Source organism: Pholcus phalangioides, unplaced genomic scaffold (assembly GCF_987345545.1).
Source record: "Pholcus phalangioides strain wild (caught in Gottingen) unplaced genomic scaffold, Ppha-v1.0 ptg000010l_1, whole genome shotgun sequence".
NCBI classification, from domain to species: Eukaryota; Metazoa; Arthropoda; class Arachnida; order Araneae; family Pholcidae; genus Pholcus; species Pholcus phalangioides.
In genome coordinates, this window is record NW_028301603.1 from 27,181,121 (window position 1) to 27,199,612 (window position 18,492).

The 18,492-nt window shown below is 37.9% G+C and overlaps 2 protein-coding genes across 2 annotated transcripts in view; both read right to left on the minus strand.

Moving 5' to 3' along the window:
- Nucleotides 1-770: 770 nt before the first annotated feature.
- Nucleotides 771-3,845, minus strand: LOC149081179 (putative serine incorporator). Its single transcript, XM_089237962.1, has one exon. It carries the CDS (start codon nt 3,710-3,712, stop codon nt 2,411-2,413), a length of 1,302 nt encoding a protein of 433 aa, XP_089094088.1. The 5' UTR covers nt 3,713-3,845; the 3' UTR covers nt 771-2,410.
- A 2,188-nt stretch (nt 3,846-6,033) lies between these two features.
- The window catches only part of Snx6 (sorting nexin 6), a 31,520-nt gene continuing 19,061 nt past the window's right edge, over nt 6,034-18,492 (minus strand). Inside the window, exons 11-14 of the mRNA XM_089237966.1 lie at nt 14,914-15,009; nt 13,695-13,758; nt 13,141-13,226; nt 6,034-7,409 (exon numbers count right to left, since the gene is read on the minus strand). Coding sequence (XP_089094092.1) covers nt 7,353-7,409; nt 13,141-13,226; nt 13,695-13,758; nt 14,914-15,009 — 303 coding nt within the window. The 3' untranslated portion in view covers nt 6,034-7,352. The remainder of the gene's footprint in view (nt 7,410-13,140; nt 13,227-13,694; nt 13,759-14,913; nt 15,010-18,492) is intronic.

Sequence of the window (18,492 nt, forward strand, 5' to 3'; positions counted from 1 at the left end):
GACCTCCACAAGGGTGGGACCAATTACTATAATTTTTGTTTTTTCTACAAATTTGTTATAAAAGGACCCGTGAAAAGTCTGGTTTGGGGGCCCTGTCCACAGCAACATCAAAGCCTCAGATATGTCTTCAAAGGTAACGAGCACTGGACAGAGGTTGTACCGACAGTCCTGTTGGGGCTATGTTCCAGCATCAAAGAAGACATGTAATATCAACACCTGAATTAGTATATGACTCGCCTTCCTGGGCAACTCTTCCGGCACCCGGATGAGAGAGACGTCCTATATTGATAATACTTCTTACGTAGCCAGAGAGACCCTTTCTCCTGTGTGAGACCTACCACCCCCATCACAATTTATCTAAGCATTTCATCTCAAAAGACTTGCTAACTATATCAGTATTCGTCCAGCAAGACTGTGTATGCAAACCTCTACAACCATACATCGGACCATTTAAAGTTATTTCAAGAACTGAGATGAGTATTTTATGTTGAACATTAATGGTAATCATAAAAATGTATCCCTAGATCGCCTTAAACCACGCTTTGCGTTGAATAATAATTTGTGATACTTTCTAAAATCAGTATATTTCCAAATCTGGCCGAAGAATAAGCTTGACTTGTACCACTGTTATGTGAACATGGCTTCCTTCTCAATGTATATTAATAAATTGTTAAGTTTTTTTTAATGTGTTTGATCTTGTGACTACAAGCGTCAGATTAGCTATGATATTCATTTTGCAAAAGAGCTGCAGAAGAAAAAAAGAATGTATGTAAAGATGTACAAATTTTTTTTAATGCTGGAATAAAATTCACATCAATTTTTGCAACGTCTAACTTTTCCCGCAAGACATTTGCAACTGAAATTACTAAATACATCTTGAAAAAAGCAGCAAAAGAGTATAAAAGCTATAATACACCAATTAACATCCTCGATAACACATTATACATTGATTTTTTTTTGGTGTTTATTGGTTATGAGACCCAAAAAAATTATGTGACTTTTCATCCTTGTTCTATGTTAAACACAAGTCGGGAAAAAGAGCAATTAATCGTTTAGGTTTGTAGGATTATCCTGAATGACCAAATTTTTCCCACGTTAAAATTCAGCCTTTGGGTTTGTAGCTAAGTGGGTTTTTGCAACAACTTTCAAAGGTCTTGTTTCGTAGCATGGAGATTAATTGGAGGGGGGGGGGGCTGATGCCTTGTCTTGAAGAGTGTGCACCGTTTCTTTTCATTATCTTTTGTTTTTGTAATTTAGCTACGTTATGAAACATGCATATAGAATTGATAGATTTAATATAAGGGTGCTCAGCTCAACCTTTAAGAGAGTGGAGGGGGGTAATTTATTGGTTTGAGAACATATCGCAGGCCACTTAAGTGATCTGCAAATATTCTATAGGGGTGCTCTGGAACTGTGCCACAGGTAACTTCAGGGATGCCGAATCTTGCCACATGAGTTGCTCAAGTGCTTTGGAACTGTGCCACACATCACAAGTGATCTGTAAATGCATTGCAGACCACTTGAGTCATGTGGAAATGTACCAGGGGTCTCTGAAATGGTGTCATGGGTCACTTACTCGATCTGGAAATTTCTCGGGGGTTGCTTAAGCACTTTGAAACTGTACTGCAGATCACAAGTGATTTGCAAACACGCCATGACTTGTGTGATTTTTAAATTTGCATGGGCCACATTTAGCCTGTGTACCATCGGTTGAGCATACATAGCTTAGGCCTAATTAGAGTTTATGAGGGAGATCAAATACGGGATTGGCACAGCTGTGTGGCTGCACAGGACACTGCTTTATGAGGGTAAAGTTGGGGGGCCGTAATTAGGCTGCAGCAACCAGGACAGTGCCTTGAGCCACATGGGGGCATCACAAAAGTTTACACGTGTTTTGCATAAAAATAACCCTTTCAAGAGGGGGCCCAGAAAAGGCACACTATGGTCCTGGGTGAAGTATACTGCAGGTCATTATTTAAGTGATAGTACATGTGCAGCAGGTCACCAAAGTACTCTAGAATTGTGTCGCAAAGATCTGTAAATATTACAAGGGTCATCATTTTAGTGATATGGAACTTAACGCTGGTCACTTAAGTGATCTGTAAATGGGTCATTTGGCTGATCTGAACTGTGTCATGGGTCATCTGCTAATGTACTGTGTGGGTTGCTCAAGGGATCTGGAACTGTCTGTATACCTAGTTCTATGTATATATATATATCTATAGTTGCCCTCCCCGCATATTATATCTCAAATTACTCGATTTGGTAATGAAAGGAAAATTTGACAAAACCTGCTACCATCTAAATTAGCAACAAAGGAGGAAAAGGTCACAGAATTTCCTTGGGTCCTACAACCAATAATTAGCTATTTCTAAAGGTGAAACGTTTTTGGAGGGGGGAAAAAGTCAGTCTATGAGAAGTCTCTATCGGTAAGTACCGCGGGTGCAATCAAGCTCCAGATGTACAATGACATGCAAACCCAACTGGACACAGTTTTCACCCAGAACGAGGCTTCGTTCGCCACAAGTGCACCTCCTTCGCTGCCAGGATGATACCAGTCAGTCAGCGTCATCATGACGTACAACGAAGCCAATGCAAACATGACATGAAAGAACGACCAACTGTAAGCAATGCTGTCTTCTTCATTATCCCAAGCTTTACCCTTTTCAACATCAGTCGCAGTTTCTGCTGAATTATCCTTGATCAATATCTTCTCGGTCATCGTGATCTTACTGACTTGGCTGTTCGTGGAGGTACGGATACTAGAATAGAGCACGCACGCAAACCAAATGACCAGACCTATTATACTTTGGGAATCAAAGTCGCCTTCGGCTGATTTGCCCCATACCTCAGGTTTGCATTCATTTTTAGTGGAGTTATTCAACGCAGACCAAGTTAGATACATCGTGTACAGCGTGACTATCGATGACTGCAACAATCCGGAACGAGGCTGGGCTTCCTGGACTTTTGGAAGGACAGACAACACGGACGCTATGATGCAAAAAATCATGTTGAAGCTTATCAAGAACTTTTGGAGAGTGCAAGCGCCACCTTGAGTGTAAAATATGTACATGAGAACCAATCCGGTCAGGGCCAGCAAATAATGCAAGAACGTGAACCCTATCAGGGCTCCGTACCACCCTTTGGATTCGGTCTCTTCGTAGTTGCCGACCCACTTCTCTGCCCAACTGTGGGCGAAATCGATTATCAAGACGAGCTGAATGAGGATGAACAGGAATCCCCCGATCATCCCGAAGTACATCCACGTCGAAGCGAAAGGTCCGTTACCGGGGATGAAGAAAGCGCCGATCATGCCGCCGATGAGCACGAGGTACTTGAGGCCCCAGAACCCGTTCTGTATGCCGGAGCGAGGATCCTTGGTCGAGTTGACGCCGATCATCATGACGGCGAACAGGACGAAGAACAGCGTCAGGGCGAAGCACACTCTGTACACGGCCAGGTATCCGACGGCCTGGTCGCACGGGGACGCGTTCTCGTGGCAGAACGGGACTTTCTTGAGCTCGGTCTTCAGTCCGGGCGACAGCATCACGCAGGCGACGATGGTCGTCAGCAACAGCATCACTGCGTACATTATTCGAGTCGAGGTGGAATTCTTGCACGATGGACACGCCGAGCAGCACAACGAACAGGCGGCACTGCCGCAACAGCAGGCCAGCTGACCCACCGTGCACAAACCCAACACTGCGCCCATGGTTTTTTTTTATCTAAATTAAAATCGCTTCGAAATATCCAAACACTTTTCCCGGATATTAACGTCCTCTTATTGCTTATCTCGAACAGACGATATGTCACTCACAACAAAGGTAAATAACTTTGATAATAACAACAAAGGGTTTTACTAGATTCGGAGAACGAATATTACTCTACCAAAATGACCATATAATTAGGCTGACCATATTCCCTCGAGATAAATACGGGACATCGCCAAAACCAAACAAAGTTGCTAAATATTGTTGAAATTACGGAAAAATCACAATGGCTGGAAATGATGCATCGCTGCAAATTGCAGTGGATTAAAATGTATTCCACGAAAAACAAACATTCAAGGCAAATGTGGGAGATTAATATTCCCATATATAGTTGTAATTATCGTAATATAATTGGCATTTCACCAAACCAACACACATTACCATTCGAATTCATCATCCTGGACCACAGTTAATTAAGTAATCAATTGACACGGTTTATGATATTTACCAACACGAACTTAGGATGAAATCAGTTGAATATGATAAAAAAAAAATTCTCGGTTTATGTCCAAAAATCCATGCCAAAAATCTGTCTATAGGGGGCCCAGCCCCTGGACGTGGGGCCATGGGAAGAGGACATGTTCTTTTGCGTGATTTCACTTTCGTTGGTTGTTTGGTGCTTAACTGACCGCTACAAAAATGACACGCAACAAAAATTATAAACCTCATAACAGGCGTACGCAGAATTTTCTCGGGGTGGGGTTTACGTTTTTTCAGGCAAGATAACACTATAATCTCGGCTTGCGAGGGGGGCTTACGCCAATGTTATCACTGATTAAATATTCGTCTCATCGCAAAAATCTTTTCTCATTAGTTTTTCACAAGGAATCACGTGTAATTATTAGGGGGGGTTGATAGTTACCACCCTGTATACACTTGATTCGAAATATTCATGATTCTGTATTTCTTAATAATGGGCTATAAATTCGGATGGGTGACAATACACATTCCTCTGCGGAATTTCTAACGAATCGCTACACACAGCCGGGCCGTCTTAAGCGTATCATGGGCCCCCGTGGCAAGTAATTTTTCTGAGGCCTTCCTTGGCGAATACTCAAAAATTTCAACTAATTCTCATTTTTGTGAGATCCTCTCTCTTGAGGTCCCCGGGAAGCGCCCGAGTGGGCCCACGCATTAAGATGGCACTGCATACAGCAACACGTATGTGTGGCTCTGAAGTTTTAGTGTTGTGCTGCCACTGATCTTTAAAATGTTTTAAAATGTTAAATATGCAAACTTCTCATTTGCCCGGTCCCTGGAGCAGGGCCGCAACTATTGCTTGGTCAGCCGGAGCAAAAATGAATTCTGGCGCATTCCCCACTTGTGATGTTGAAAGGGTCGATTTGCGTCCATTCTGGTCCAGTGCCAGGGGTACCAGACCCGCCTGCTGCCCTCAAGTTGCGGCCCTAATCGGCCGCGTAGTTCGCCGGATTCAAGATCCGGATCTGGTTTACACAATAAGATTATTTATAGAAGATACATACATTCACGAAATTAAAAATCGTAAAAGTTTACACAAAATTTTCGGAGTCCCAGGAATGGATCAAGTTAATTCACTTTGTACTGATTCCGATGGGAAAAATCATTTCGGTTTACGACGGACTTCAGCAAGGGCGTAGCCAGGGGGGGGGGGGACTTGGGGGTCTGGTCCCCCCCCCCCGAAATGTGAGAAAATGACCGAAAAAAGGGAAAAAGATGGCCAAATCTATTGTTCTGTCACTTTGGTTCCCCCCCGAAATGAAAGTGGTCCCCCCCCGAACGAAATTTCTGGCTACGCCCCTGGACTTCAGGAACGAACTAAGTTCGTAAACTGAGACTTGACCTTAAACTTAGTTTTAACAAAAAAGTGGTACTGTATATTGTTGCGCCTAAATTTTACTTTTCTGTCCTGCATTCGTATCCTATCCCGATTCATAATGATTGAATTTTTCTGAGAAATCCTCTACCAGGCTAGAAATGACTGCCTACCAATTAACATGCTTACTGTCAAATTTGAACCAAATCTCCTGTTCATGAGACCCCTTTGTACTTGAGGCCCACGTGTTAAAACAACACTTCTTAAATGGCCGTGACCCACATTTTCCAACCAATGAACTCACTCTCCTAAAGGTTGAGCACCTTTGTTCTAAGACATAATACAACCCCCCCCCCCCAAATCATTCTAACATTTCACCGATTCAAAGAACAATTCAAATTCAAACATGCATAGTTTTGAAACTTTCACTCAGTTTTGATTGAAGGATCAAAACAAAAATACCAAATCTGAAAATCTCAAACAATATTTTGTTTTATTTTCTGATCTGACACTATAATTAAAATAACAATCCTTTTCTTGTAATTTGTATCAAGGCTGTATTAATAGAAAACCATTTTCCAGCAGTTGTTAATACAAATAAAGACAGAAGTATGAGCTTTAAAAAAGAAAGGTATGAGTATCAATACGAACAAAGAAAATTAAAACAAAGGTTTTCAGAATTGATTAACAGCAAAATCATCTGGCAGTTTCTTCAAATCTGACAGAAACTCAATGAAATTAAGATAACCATTGAAACCACCATTAAAAGAAAATAAGAGCCTGCTATGGAGGCATTCGTAATATAAGTAGCAAATTACGTTTAAATTAACGTGAAAGAATCAAAATGCTTCAATTATGGAAATGAGAATTTTCAAGGAAGAAAAAAAAAGTATTTCATACACATAAACATGTTCAATACGAATACAATTAAATAAATTTTAAAAAATAAATATTTCGACTCAACAGGGAATAATAAATTCAGCCGATAAACTCTCATAAACAATTTTGTTCAAAATGAACAGATTGAGGAATTTGTCATCCCTTTTTATTTAGCAAGCGTATAGTATATGTACCTCTGATGCAGAGATAATTCACAGACTCATTAAAAAAGTTTGAGCACACAAAAGACATTAATAAAAAGCAAAAAAAAAATTGTCAGAGTTTGTTACCGTGATGTGCAATAGAATATAAAATACTTTTGGTAAAAAAAAAGAAAAAAAAAAAAATCAGAAAAAAAAAAGTACAGCAAAAAAGTTCATGTTCAAATTAACATGTATAGAAATGTTATCTTAAGAGGAAATTTATATAAGCTACAGAATATATTAATCCGCAGAAAAAGGTTGGAATGTTCAAATATATTCATAATCTAGATTACAAAAAACATGCCCCGAACATACATACAGAGCGATTATGGAAGGAATGAGCACATGCAAGAATATCTCAGATAGTAAAAATTAAATAACAAATATATATATAGCACAAACAATTTTTTTTATCAAAAAAGATTTCTCCAATCCCCCTCATTTGTGTTAACAGGAGGCAATGACTAGTCCGCTGTTCACAAAAACGATTCGGCAAAGATCATCCCTCGATGGTTTAACTGGTCCTTGATGCAAAACATTAACGATAAGAGTCTGATTGGTATTCGCTGAACATTTTTTTTTTTTTTTTTTAACTGCGCAAAATCAGTTACCAATAGATTTATTGACAGCAGACAACAGCGCTCACACAATCATTCACACTGAATGTGATAAACGTGTACTGCGTGTTTATGGCTACACTCGTAATTAGAAATTGTCCTCTTTCAATGACTCCAGGCAGTTCTTTAACAGCTGTGCTTGAGCCTGAAAATAAAATGCAAAGGAAATGTCAAGTTTGAATCATAATACAAGCAGATTATCATCAAAATTATGATTTTAAAACTCTTTTAAGTAAGAACCATGGTCAGAATGACTTGAAAATTTGCATGAATACTCCTGAAACAATGGAATTTTGTTTGGTGAAGGAAGAAAACTAAAATTTACAGACAGGTGGCCCTGTACTCATGAAACATAAGAAATTTGCTTGCAGAATGGAAACAATAGTCAGCCAAGGTAAAATGACAATTTAACTCCTTGACTCCCAGGCTATATTTCACAGGTGTGCGACTATACACCAGGCGGCGTTGGGGAAAATTCATTTATTTTTTTCAAATGGCTTACATTTATTGTGACATGTTAAAATTTTTTTATAAATGTAACATGTATCATACTCCTGACCAGGATCATGATATTTGAATTGCATATCACAGGTTTAACCACTCAGACATTTTATGAAAGAAACAACTGAGGGGGCTGACAGGATATCTTAGTGTCATGACTAGAGCCCGGATTACATGCATTTGCAAATTTTGGCCTAATGCATATAAATGCATAAAATCAAAGAATTTTCAGAATAAGTGCATATTTGTGAAGGTTTATTGAAGCTCAATCACACTTTTTTATTATTTTCTCAAATGAAATATGAAAATATTGAGAAATATTTTAATAAGTTTTTTTTCTCGCATGTGGGATTCCCCCCCCCCCCCTAAATATCAACTGTTTCATTGTAACGTTATTCCTAGAGATAAAGTCAAAAATGTTCAATTCTTTTAGAAATAGCCTCAAAATTATTTTTTATTGTTACAGTCGAATCCCGTTTTAACGACTACCGTTATAGCGTAAATCTTGTTTTAACGAACATTTTTCTAATCCCCCAAATACGTTTATATAGGAACAATGCTAGTTAACTTGGAATTCTTTTATAACGAAATTTCGTTTTAATGAAGTAATTCCTCCGGTCTCTTGGCGTTCATTATAACGGGATTAGACTGTGTTTCATTAATAACCACAGCCACGACAAAATAGAAATGAAAAATGCTTAAATAAAAAATATTAGAAGTTATTTGTATATGCAGTATATACAGTCGCCCCCCCCCAATTGTATTCATGGGGGTTACGTTCCGGAGGTGACCGTGAATAAGAGAAATCCGCGAATAACAGAAACCATAGTTTTTTTCTTGTATATCTCGTTTATTGAACAGCACGAGGAGAGCAGGGTAACGCAGAGGTATAAGGGAATGTAAAAGAGGGTGCAGCGATTATTGGCGATTTTTTCTGAAAGAACATTGTGTGTGTGATTTCTGTTTGCCGTTTCTTCATATCATCAAGTATGTTAGAGTATGTTGACAAGGCTTCCTCTACCAATTTTTGTACATGTGAAGAGCGTACCACAGACGGATCTATGTCATGAAAGCAATCTATTGCTGATTTGAACTTGCGAAGCCCTTCCGCTATGTTACTCATGGTGTGAACTTGTCTTCCACATCTTGATCTTCATCTGGTACCACTTCAGTTTCAGGAGCATTCAACTACATTAATTTCTTCTCAGTCAGTACCTTTGAACTTTGAATTGCTATTAATTATAGCTGTTCGACTTCTTTTACATCCATATCATTGAACCTTTCTCCTCCCCCACCCCCCACCTGTTTTGCTATTGTGACAATGTCTTTTATAGTCTCTTTAGTTGGCTCTGTAGAAATGGTTGTGTCCTTTAGCGCACATTGTGGCCAAATGTTAATCCAACCCGAGGTGACCGTTTCTCTCTTGGGAGCTGCCACGGCTCTAGTGATGACAGTAATGTCTTTAGCGAGCCATATCCAAAAATGAGCCATCTTAAACATGCACAACTCAAATTTTGTAAAAAAAAAAAAAAAAACATGAATGATGATTTCTGTGTTGAAAAAAAAAATTCCAATAAAAGAAAAAAAAAAATTCCAATAAAAGAAAAAAAAAAACAGCGAATAAGGAAACCGCAAATACAGGGGAACCCGACTGTACATATATCGGGATATTTTTTTGTAAATGAATATGCACTAACAAATAGAAAATATGCATTTTAAAAACACATTTGCTTTTTTTTGCATAGTGATTTTAAACGCATATTTTCTCATTTTTGCTACATATTTTGGAATTTTTAATTTTCAGGATTTTTTAAATAGAAACACAAAGGCTACAACAGGCAAATTATGTTATGAGGTGGATGAAAAAAGATACCCATAAAAAATATAGATATGTATAAAAGATAAAATATGCACTTAAAAATGATGAAATATATACTAACTTTTTAAGTGCATATTCTAACATTTTAAGTGCATATTTTAGCATTTTGAAGTGCATATTTGCATATTTTGCCACTTGTGCATATAATCCAGGCTCTAGTCATGACCTTAAGCTGCTGCGGTGGTTGAGTGGTCATAATGACGGACTCGCGAGGATCCGGGTTCAAACCCCACCCTCACCGCAGTGGTGGTCGGCTGAAGTTGATTTCCTGTGGTTCCAAATGGGAGCCAATCTCCCCATTAAAAAGTCTAGCCACAGAAAGCAACAGGCCTACAACGATAAATTATTCAATCATTACACTTCACTCATAGTTAGAAAAACTGGTGGAAGATGGCAGCACTACACATAACAAGCATTACACAGAAACGAACTTCCCATCAGGTTTCACTATACGTACACGCACATTCCCGCATGTACCAATTCGTTAGAGGTTCCGCAAAGGAATATGGACGAGGTGCATGTCTGAGTGTAGTAGTGATGACCTTAACCCTTGCAATTCTAATTGCGGACATGAAGTCATGCATTACACACCACATCAACAGCATTACCACTGGGACACTCTGACCCATTGGGGGAGATGTAGTTATGCACTTCCAACTCATAGCAGAACAAGGGGACAACATACATGGGCAATACAAAATATTGGGCATATGCTCTGGTTACTAAATATCTGAATGAGAGGACATATGCTGCGTACATTGCAGGAGTCAAGGGGTTAATTAACATTGCAAAATTTCATAATTCATGGGAACATTACAAAACAAACACCCATGACTTATGCAAGAAATTTTCTATATGTTGTCCACCGTGTTCTGCTACGAGTGGAAGTGCATGACTGCATGTCCCCCAATGGGTCAGAGTGTTCCTGTGGTAATGCTGTGGATGTGGTGCACAATGTAAGCCTTTAACTCTTTAACGCCCAGGTAGAAAACCTGGGAGGGTCGTGAAAATACCAAGTTTTTTGTGTTCGAAGTGGACTCGTCCAAATTTCGACCACTTTCCCTCTCCCCACCCTTTCTCCATGAGTTTCTATTCATGCCACAATTTGCATTGACGTTCACCCCTTCATTTCAATGGATTTTCGGGAGATAATTTGTCTATATATATACACACACACACACACACTGAAAACACCCCTTTCCTCACAGTATTATCTCTTTGTAAAATGCATTGAGTACCCTTAGTTCATTCTCAAGGAACATTCTAGTACATCAGCTTTTAAAATCCCATTGATAGGGCGTTGCAGTTGTCTTTCCCGTTCCCGCCTCTGACAAGAGCTTTCATCTTCTTCCCCGTTGGTGACAAAAGCCCACCAAAACATACCCATACCCCCTAGCTGGGCCGACTTGAGGCGGTTATGGGCCGATTAATCGGCCGACTTAGGGCGATCTGGGCATTATAGAGTTAACTAAGTCAAGTTCGTGATCTGACCACTGTACACAAACTTCTTGAGGTACCTCCACATTGAACATTGAAGGACCGGACCCAACTGGCTTCACATCTCGGAGAGATATTGAAGCATTCCCAAAGGATGGGTGTATCCAAAATTTTATTAAAAACAAAGTAACAGCCACCTCAGATGAAATATAAATATACATAAAATCATGAAAAATCGTCATTTGAAAATCATATAAAAGATAGAATATCTTTAGATAGAAACTATAGCACTGGGCGAACAAAATTATGATTATAAAGCAATGGCATGTAGCCGCTCATCTTATAAGAATCTAGTAATCGTCAATCAAATGATCGCCAACAATCTTGGTATATGAAATATTGAATCAATGAATCAGCAAATCACAGTCATTCAGGTTGTCATATCCCTCTTGTGGAGGAGGTATTTTCACAACATTACTACCAGATCTATGTGGAGCACATACTCTGATCTGTGGTGGAACATGCAGTTTAGAGCTTTCACTTTATAGCAGAACATGGTGGGAAAACGTATCGAACGTTTCTTGCATAAGACATGTTTGTTTTGCGACTAATTTTTGTGCTCTTCCTATGAATTATGAACTTAGCGATGTTAATTAAATTGCTCTTTTTGAGCCCAGTATGCAAGAGGGCCTGGGTTTGAAAGTCCCGGCGGAGACAAGATGACTTTTCTTTCTGAGTTCACCTCAGCATAATATCCAGAAAATAAAATATTTCCTTGATATCTTGGGCTGAGAAAAAGCCATCTATCTCTCTAAACTGTCCCACCTGGGGGCCAATCCCTGAAGTTAAGAGAAGATACTAATGTGTCTACTTCAGTGCTTCAAGCCACAGTGCGTGAAATAAATAAGGCAGGGTCATGTCTCCAGTGGTGTAGATGGTAACATGCTTGCCCGGTATGCAAGAGGGCCTAGGTTCAAGTCCCGGTGGAGACAAGATGAGTTTTTTTTCCGAGTTCACCTCAGCATAATATCCAGAAAATAAAATGTTTCCTTGACAACATAGGTTTGTCGGGAAGTGGGGGGGGGGGGGGAGGAGGGAGTGCAGAGAAGAGCTATGTCCTTTTGCAGATATTGTGTCTTCAAAACTTTTGGCATGCTCTAGGCTAGGAGGAACTAAGCTTACGAAAAGCGGAAGGCTTTTGAAGAACGCGCAAAAAGATCTTTTCAAGAGAAGCTGGGCATTCTGTTTAATTTTTTGACCACAGCAGAACAACATTCAGCAAACATAAGCCACTTGCCGATTAGAATTCTCAAATCAGTGAGCCTATAGTTGCATCTAGAATAATTTTACCATTTGAGTTGTAAGCGAAATGAGGGGTTGTTGGAACCAAAATATGTGACCATGCACTTAGCACTGAAGGTCATGATTCATTTGCCCCCCAGCTGAAATCATATTTCGGGTAGTCTGGAGCAGCTCTCTATTGCTTAGATTCTGAGAGACTCCAATTGTGATATTGCCACCATGGAGGCGATATTTGACTGAAAAGCATATAACCACACCGAATGAGGCATCTGTTTGCATGGCGGCAATATTTGAGAGCTGCTATGCAAATTTTGTAAATTTATTGCTATTGTAATTTTTCCCCTTTTTTGCAATTGTATTTAAATTTTTTTATTGTGTGTGCATATATGAAATTTACACATGCATAATAAAGCATCGGACACTGTCCAGCCCCTCATCCGGAGCAGTGGCTAAGATTGACAATGGTCGATAGAGCCTGGCGATGTATGAAATGAAATTTTGACCATGAGCTGTGACCTATCCACGCAACTCCTATTCATAACAAGTTGCTTGTAATCACTTCAAGAGTTTACTTCATCGAATGTCATTTGAATAACCAGATAGACGCCTTCGTCCAAAGCCTTGGTCATATGATCATAGAAGCAAAGGAGGTTGTTACACACCGCAAACTATAGTCGGTAACATAAATGTATCATGACATGAATAAAGGTATCAGTAAAAACAATGGCAATACATTTTTCTTGTGATCATTACTTACTTTGGCATGCTTTATTTCTAGTTCTGCAAGCTCTACCAGGTTTTTACGAAAGGCGGCAACTTTACGAGCTTTAAAGTCTTGCAACTCTGTAATTAGAAGAGAAATATTTCATAAATTATAGCACTTGAAATTCATCCTTTTATCTCTGTTGCTTAATGTAATTTTGTGTTTATTTGCTCACAGGCTTTGGCCTAAAGCAGAAACAAAACATTTATTGCATCGGATCAAATTCCTTCTTTAATCACAGTGACATCACAGATTTATAATGCACAACCACTTCCATGTCTGAACACGTCAGATTACTGGAAGAACAAATTATAGAAAGTATACTGTATTCATTCTTGGATCCGAAATCAAATGTACAATCAGAACTTTTACCGTTATCTAACAGAATACTGAATATACGAGAGGTGATGAGGTTAAAAAATTTAATTTCTAGAGATCATGATGCTTCTCAAACCAAGACTATACCCATGTGTGCTGACGAAAACGTGTAGAGTAACAAAATAATACATTGACTATGGATGTCACAGCAAAATAAGACAGTTACTAACCTTGTTTAGCTTGCTTTGAAATAGCTTCAAACTTCTCACAGGCATCTGTTTGTGCTTTCTCAGCCTTAAAAAAAGAAAAGAGTAATAATGAGAATCAACGTGTTGAACAAAAGTAAAAACAAGATAATTTTCAGTCTTTTATTTAAAAAACAAAATACTATTCCACAGCGATGATGCATCATTTTCTAAGGAGAGCCTGTCAAGATATGGTATTTTCTAGCTCTACGGTCCAAATGTTGACGTATTTCCTCCATCACATAATTATGGAGGGTAGAAACATGTTCATCGAATTATCATTGTTCTCCAATCTTCTTCGTGTAATGACATTTGCAAACATTGCTTCATATTAAAAGTACTACTATTCACCACATTGATGATTGTTCTCACTTTCGTACCACAATATCTGCTTATTCCAAACAGAATTATTTTGGATTCATTCACAGTGGAACTTCAGTTTATCGACATAATTTGTTCTGTAAATGTGCTTGTAATCTGAAACACTCGTATATCAATTCTAACTTTTTTCATACGAAATAATGGGGATTCAAAATGATTCATTCCGTAACCATTCCTCCCTCATGCCAGCCAGAATGAATCTAAAAAGTGTAGGTTAAATTATTTTATTTTTACTTATTTTGTATTGAAGGCTTGAGTATTTCCAAAGTGATATGGAAGAGCATGAGGTTGTGCTTTAGAATTTTCACTTGCATTAACACCAAACATGAAGTGCGAGACAGTGTTTCATGGGTTTGTACTAAGAATTCCACTCCAGTAGTCAGTGACTTTTTAACGAATGGAGCTAAAATCAAACAAGAATCCTCAAACTATTTTAGGATTTTGTTAATTTACATATACATACAATATAACATTTACCTTGATCTTTTGTAAAAATAAAAAGCCCTGGGTCCTTAAAGTTATTAAAATGGCCTGCAGTGAGAGAAAGTGAGCCGTAGGATTCACAGTTGACCAAAATCTAACAATGCGAATATGCAACGCCTCATATAAGAGTTTTTGGTACCAGAGAGTATAGGTACTAAACGAGGTATTCCTTGCAATATGTGTATCAAGTCAAAATGTAACAAATTTTTGTCTGTCTTGCAAATCACTTGTATATAAACCGAGTTACTCGCAATACAATTTTTTACTATTCTTTACACATCTCAACAAAATTATTTTGAATCCATTTAAATTTAATTCACAAGCAGAATGAAAGCCTCACCAAATGCACATCCTTGTTCTTAGCTCTGGCTTTCTCTAAATTGCGATTAGCAGCTTCATAATTGGCAAGGCACCTCAATCTCCTGTACAACAAATTCTGGAAGAACAAAATAAAAAAAACTTTGATGTCTCATACATATTTGCTCAAAGGTCCTATGACCAGTTGCCACATGTATAAAATTGATTTTCAATGAATCTTGATACATATAAATCCAGCTCAATGCAATATTTGTTTTTACACATCAGATTGATTGCTCTATAAATCAATTGTCAGACCATTTAAACAAGGATTAAAAAAATAGACCAATCAATGGATGCGTAGCATGTTTTCAATAAGCTATAATTTTATATTGTAATTCAAACTGGAACAATTATTCTAATTATACAATCTTATAAAAACATAGTTTACCATAAATTTCAATACAAATTAGAATCAGAAATTTATGATCAAGTTTACAGAGGGGGGAAAACAATCTTATTTGCGAAGTTAAACAAGATATTTTTTGATGCAAATCTCTCGATAGTTTAAAAAAAAAATAAGTTAAAACTGCAACAGATTAATATTTTCAAGCCCTACTTAGAAGAAAGTAAAATTTATTATATTAATTGAATTCTATAATCAGAGTAAAGTTGTCACAGCACTTGCGAGTTTTGTGATTTATCAAATTTTGCATTGGTCATATTTCGATGAGAATGAAAAGTGACTCAGTGTACTCTGAAAAATGATTTCGTAAAATGAAAATCAAAAATGACAAAACTGATAATACAGATGTCTCACAATACTCAAGAATTTTGGAATTTATAAAATTTGGTATTGGCTGTATTTTGATGAAAATGAAAGGTGTTTCAATAACCTGAAAAATGATTTCACAGATTTTTCATTATTTATATTTTAGCAATTTAAATTTTTCCCTAACACAGTAGTTCTGGAAGTGTGCATTGTAACTTATAAGAAAAGTGGCAACCATTGTCACGGGTGTCACTAAGCTGCTGAAATATAGATGGCAGCACTGAAAAATCACAACACAAGATATGCACTGAGACTGTTAGGTACACACACTTACACTTCCGGCACAACTCACTAGGTAGTAAATTGCCCAAAGATGGCGATAGACCCGAGTTGTGTTAAGAGCCAGTTCGATGCTTTGAAGTAATACTTTGTTAGACTATTGTGTGTGAGCAGCTTTTTCTTTTTCTTTCAAACTGAGCACAACTCAGGTCTATTGCCATCTATGGGCAATTCACTACCTAGTGAGTTGTGCCGGAAGTGTAAGTGTGTGTACTTAACAGTCTGAGTGTGTATCTTGTGTTGTGATTTTTCAGTGTTGCCATCTATATTTCAGAAGTGAAGTGAGTGAAGTGTAATGGATGAATTACATTTGTACCCTTTGTAGGTCTGTTGCTCTCTGTGAAGAGACTTTTTAAAGGAGAGATCAGCTAGCATTTGCGCTTCAAAGTTGGGAACCACAGAAAACCAATTTCAGCCAATCACCACTGTGGTAATGGTGGGGTTCGAATCCAGGACCTCGCGATGCAAGTCTGTCACTATGAACACTTGACCACCACAGCGGCCATTGTGGGGAGCCTGCAATAGATGTTGGCTAGGGTGAAGGAGCCACAAGTGACATAAGTTTGAGAACCACTGCACCAAACTGTACATTTTTTGGAATTGGCTTATTTATACAGGTTTTAAAATTTTTGCTATTTTCATGGTTTTCAAATGGGGGAAATCAGATTATACATGAGTATATACCGTAAAATGTGAAAAATAATTTTTTGGAATATTTCTTTGGCATGTGAATTTTCCAAGATCAGTCAAACCCTGTTAAAGACAGTGTTTCTGTTCACTCTTTATGGCCTGGAATACAACAAACTTCTGTACTAGTCATAAGTTACAGAACAAATTGTCAATGAGCACAAATGTATTACCGGAGATCATTCCAACCATGTTATTATGTAAACATATCATTAATAATATGACATACTAGCTATAACACCCGGCGTTGCCCGGGTTTTCTTCAATGAGGCTTTATGGATCACGCGATATCTCCCTCTTTCTTTGAGGGACATGCCAACAGTGTCTAAGTTAACCAATATGGCGACTTCCTGCGCGACCGCTCATTATTTCAATTCCCTTCTCCCATTTTGAACTTTAAGTTATCCATCTGCCGGTTTCAGCTTCCAAAAATGCTTAATTAAAACTGTGGAATTTTTTCGATGTTCTTTTTACGGGCATATAATTAATTTTAAAATATCTTAACCCACATGAATTTATGCAGTTGAATATCAAAAGACAATATGGAGACATTAATTTTCATGCTTGAGAAGATGTAAATAAAAAGTTGAAATCAATGTTATTGCATGAATGTCCAACTCAAAAGTAGGTCCGGCTAATTACTTCATATTTAATTTTCTGGGCTTCGTATATCTCTAACCGACCTCAATATTTCAAAAATCGAGAATTCAATACAATTTTTAAAATTATCGATGTGACAGAAAACCCCACCAAATTTCCGCATTTATACAGTAGAATCGGCAATTATAACACTGATTTCTATGAGGATCACCCTTATCTTGACCCTCAAAGCGATGCTGGTGATGATTATGACATCTATTCACAAAGCCTAATTACTGAGAGTATTGAAAATGTGGCAAACCATTATAAAGGCATAAACTATTATACATAACTGGCAGCACTAAATAAGTGACAAACCATTGTCAAGGCATATACACGTCTGAAACGCATTGCTAGAAAACCACGGTAACTAAAGTAAACGTTCGGAAAGTGATTGTTGAGGCCCAAAAAACAATTGTTGTCCGACAGTTTTTTGCCCATTTGGGGCATTTGCCCTGGTCTGACGAAATTTTAAAGTAGCCTATCGTTCAAGTCGGGTCCCATTTGGTATATATGCAAAATTTGGCGACAATCGATCTAAAATTGTAGATTTGTATAGAGAACATACACACACACAGAAAATCAATTTTATATATATATATATATAGATTATCAACTTTATTTTTCCTAGTGTTAAGATCTCGGAATCACTCTTTCAAGTCCCAACAAGTATTTTAAAATACCAACATCTCTCAGTAGCTTGATCTAACACCCAGAACGACACTAAACTTGGTAGAGAGACTAATAACACCAGAAGGATTCTGCAAAAAACTTTCAAGTTAAAAATAGTTCCAAACACTGCCGAAAATGAAAACGTGGTGCTGTTTGTCTAAATATCAAAGCATTTTCATAAAAAGCCCTATATATATCAATGCTTTGAAAAGCGTGATTCAGAAGCTTGAAAAAACAGGCTCGCTTACAATTTGCACTACTACTACACCAGACATGTACCTCGTCCATATTCCTAAACGGAACTTCTAACGAATTGGTACATGTTGGAATGTGTGTTCGTACAGTGAACCTTCTGTGAAGTTTGTTTCAGTGTAATGCTTGTCATATGTAAGTGCTTTCACCTGCCCTCAATTTTTTTAACTATGAGTGAAGTGTAATTACTGAATAATTGTACCGTTGTAGGCTTGTTGCTCTCAGTGGCAAGACATTTTAACAGGGAGATCAGCTCGTATT

Coding starts and splice junctions, on each gene's coding strand:
- LOC149081179 (XM_089237962.1), bottom strand. CDS start 3,712: ATGGGCGCAGTGTTGGGTTTGTGCACGGTGGGTCAGCTGGCCTGCTGT.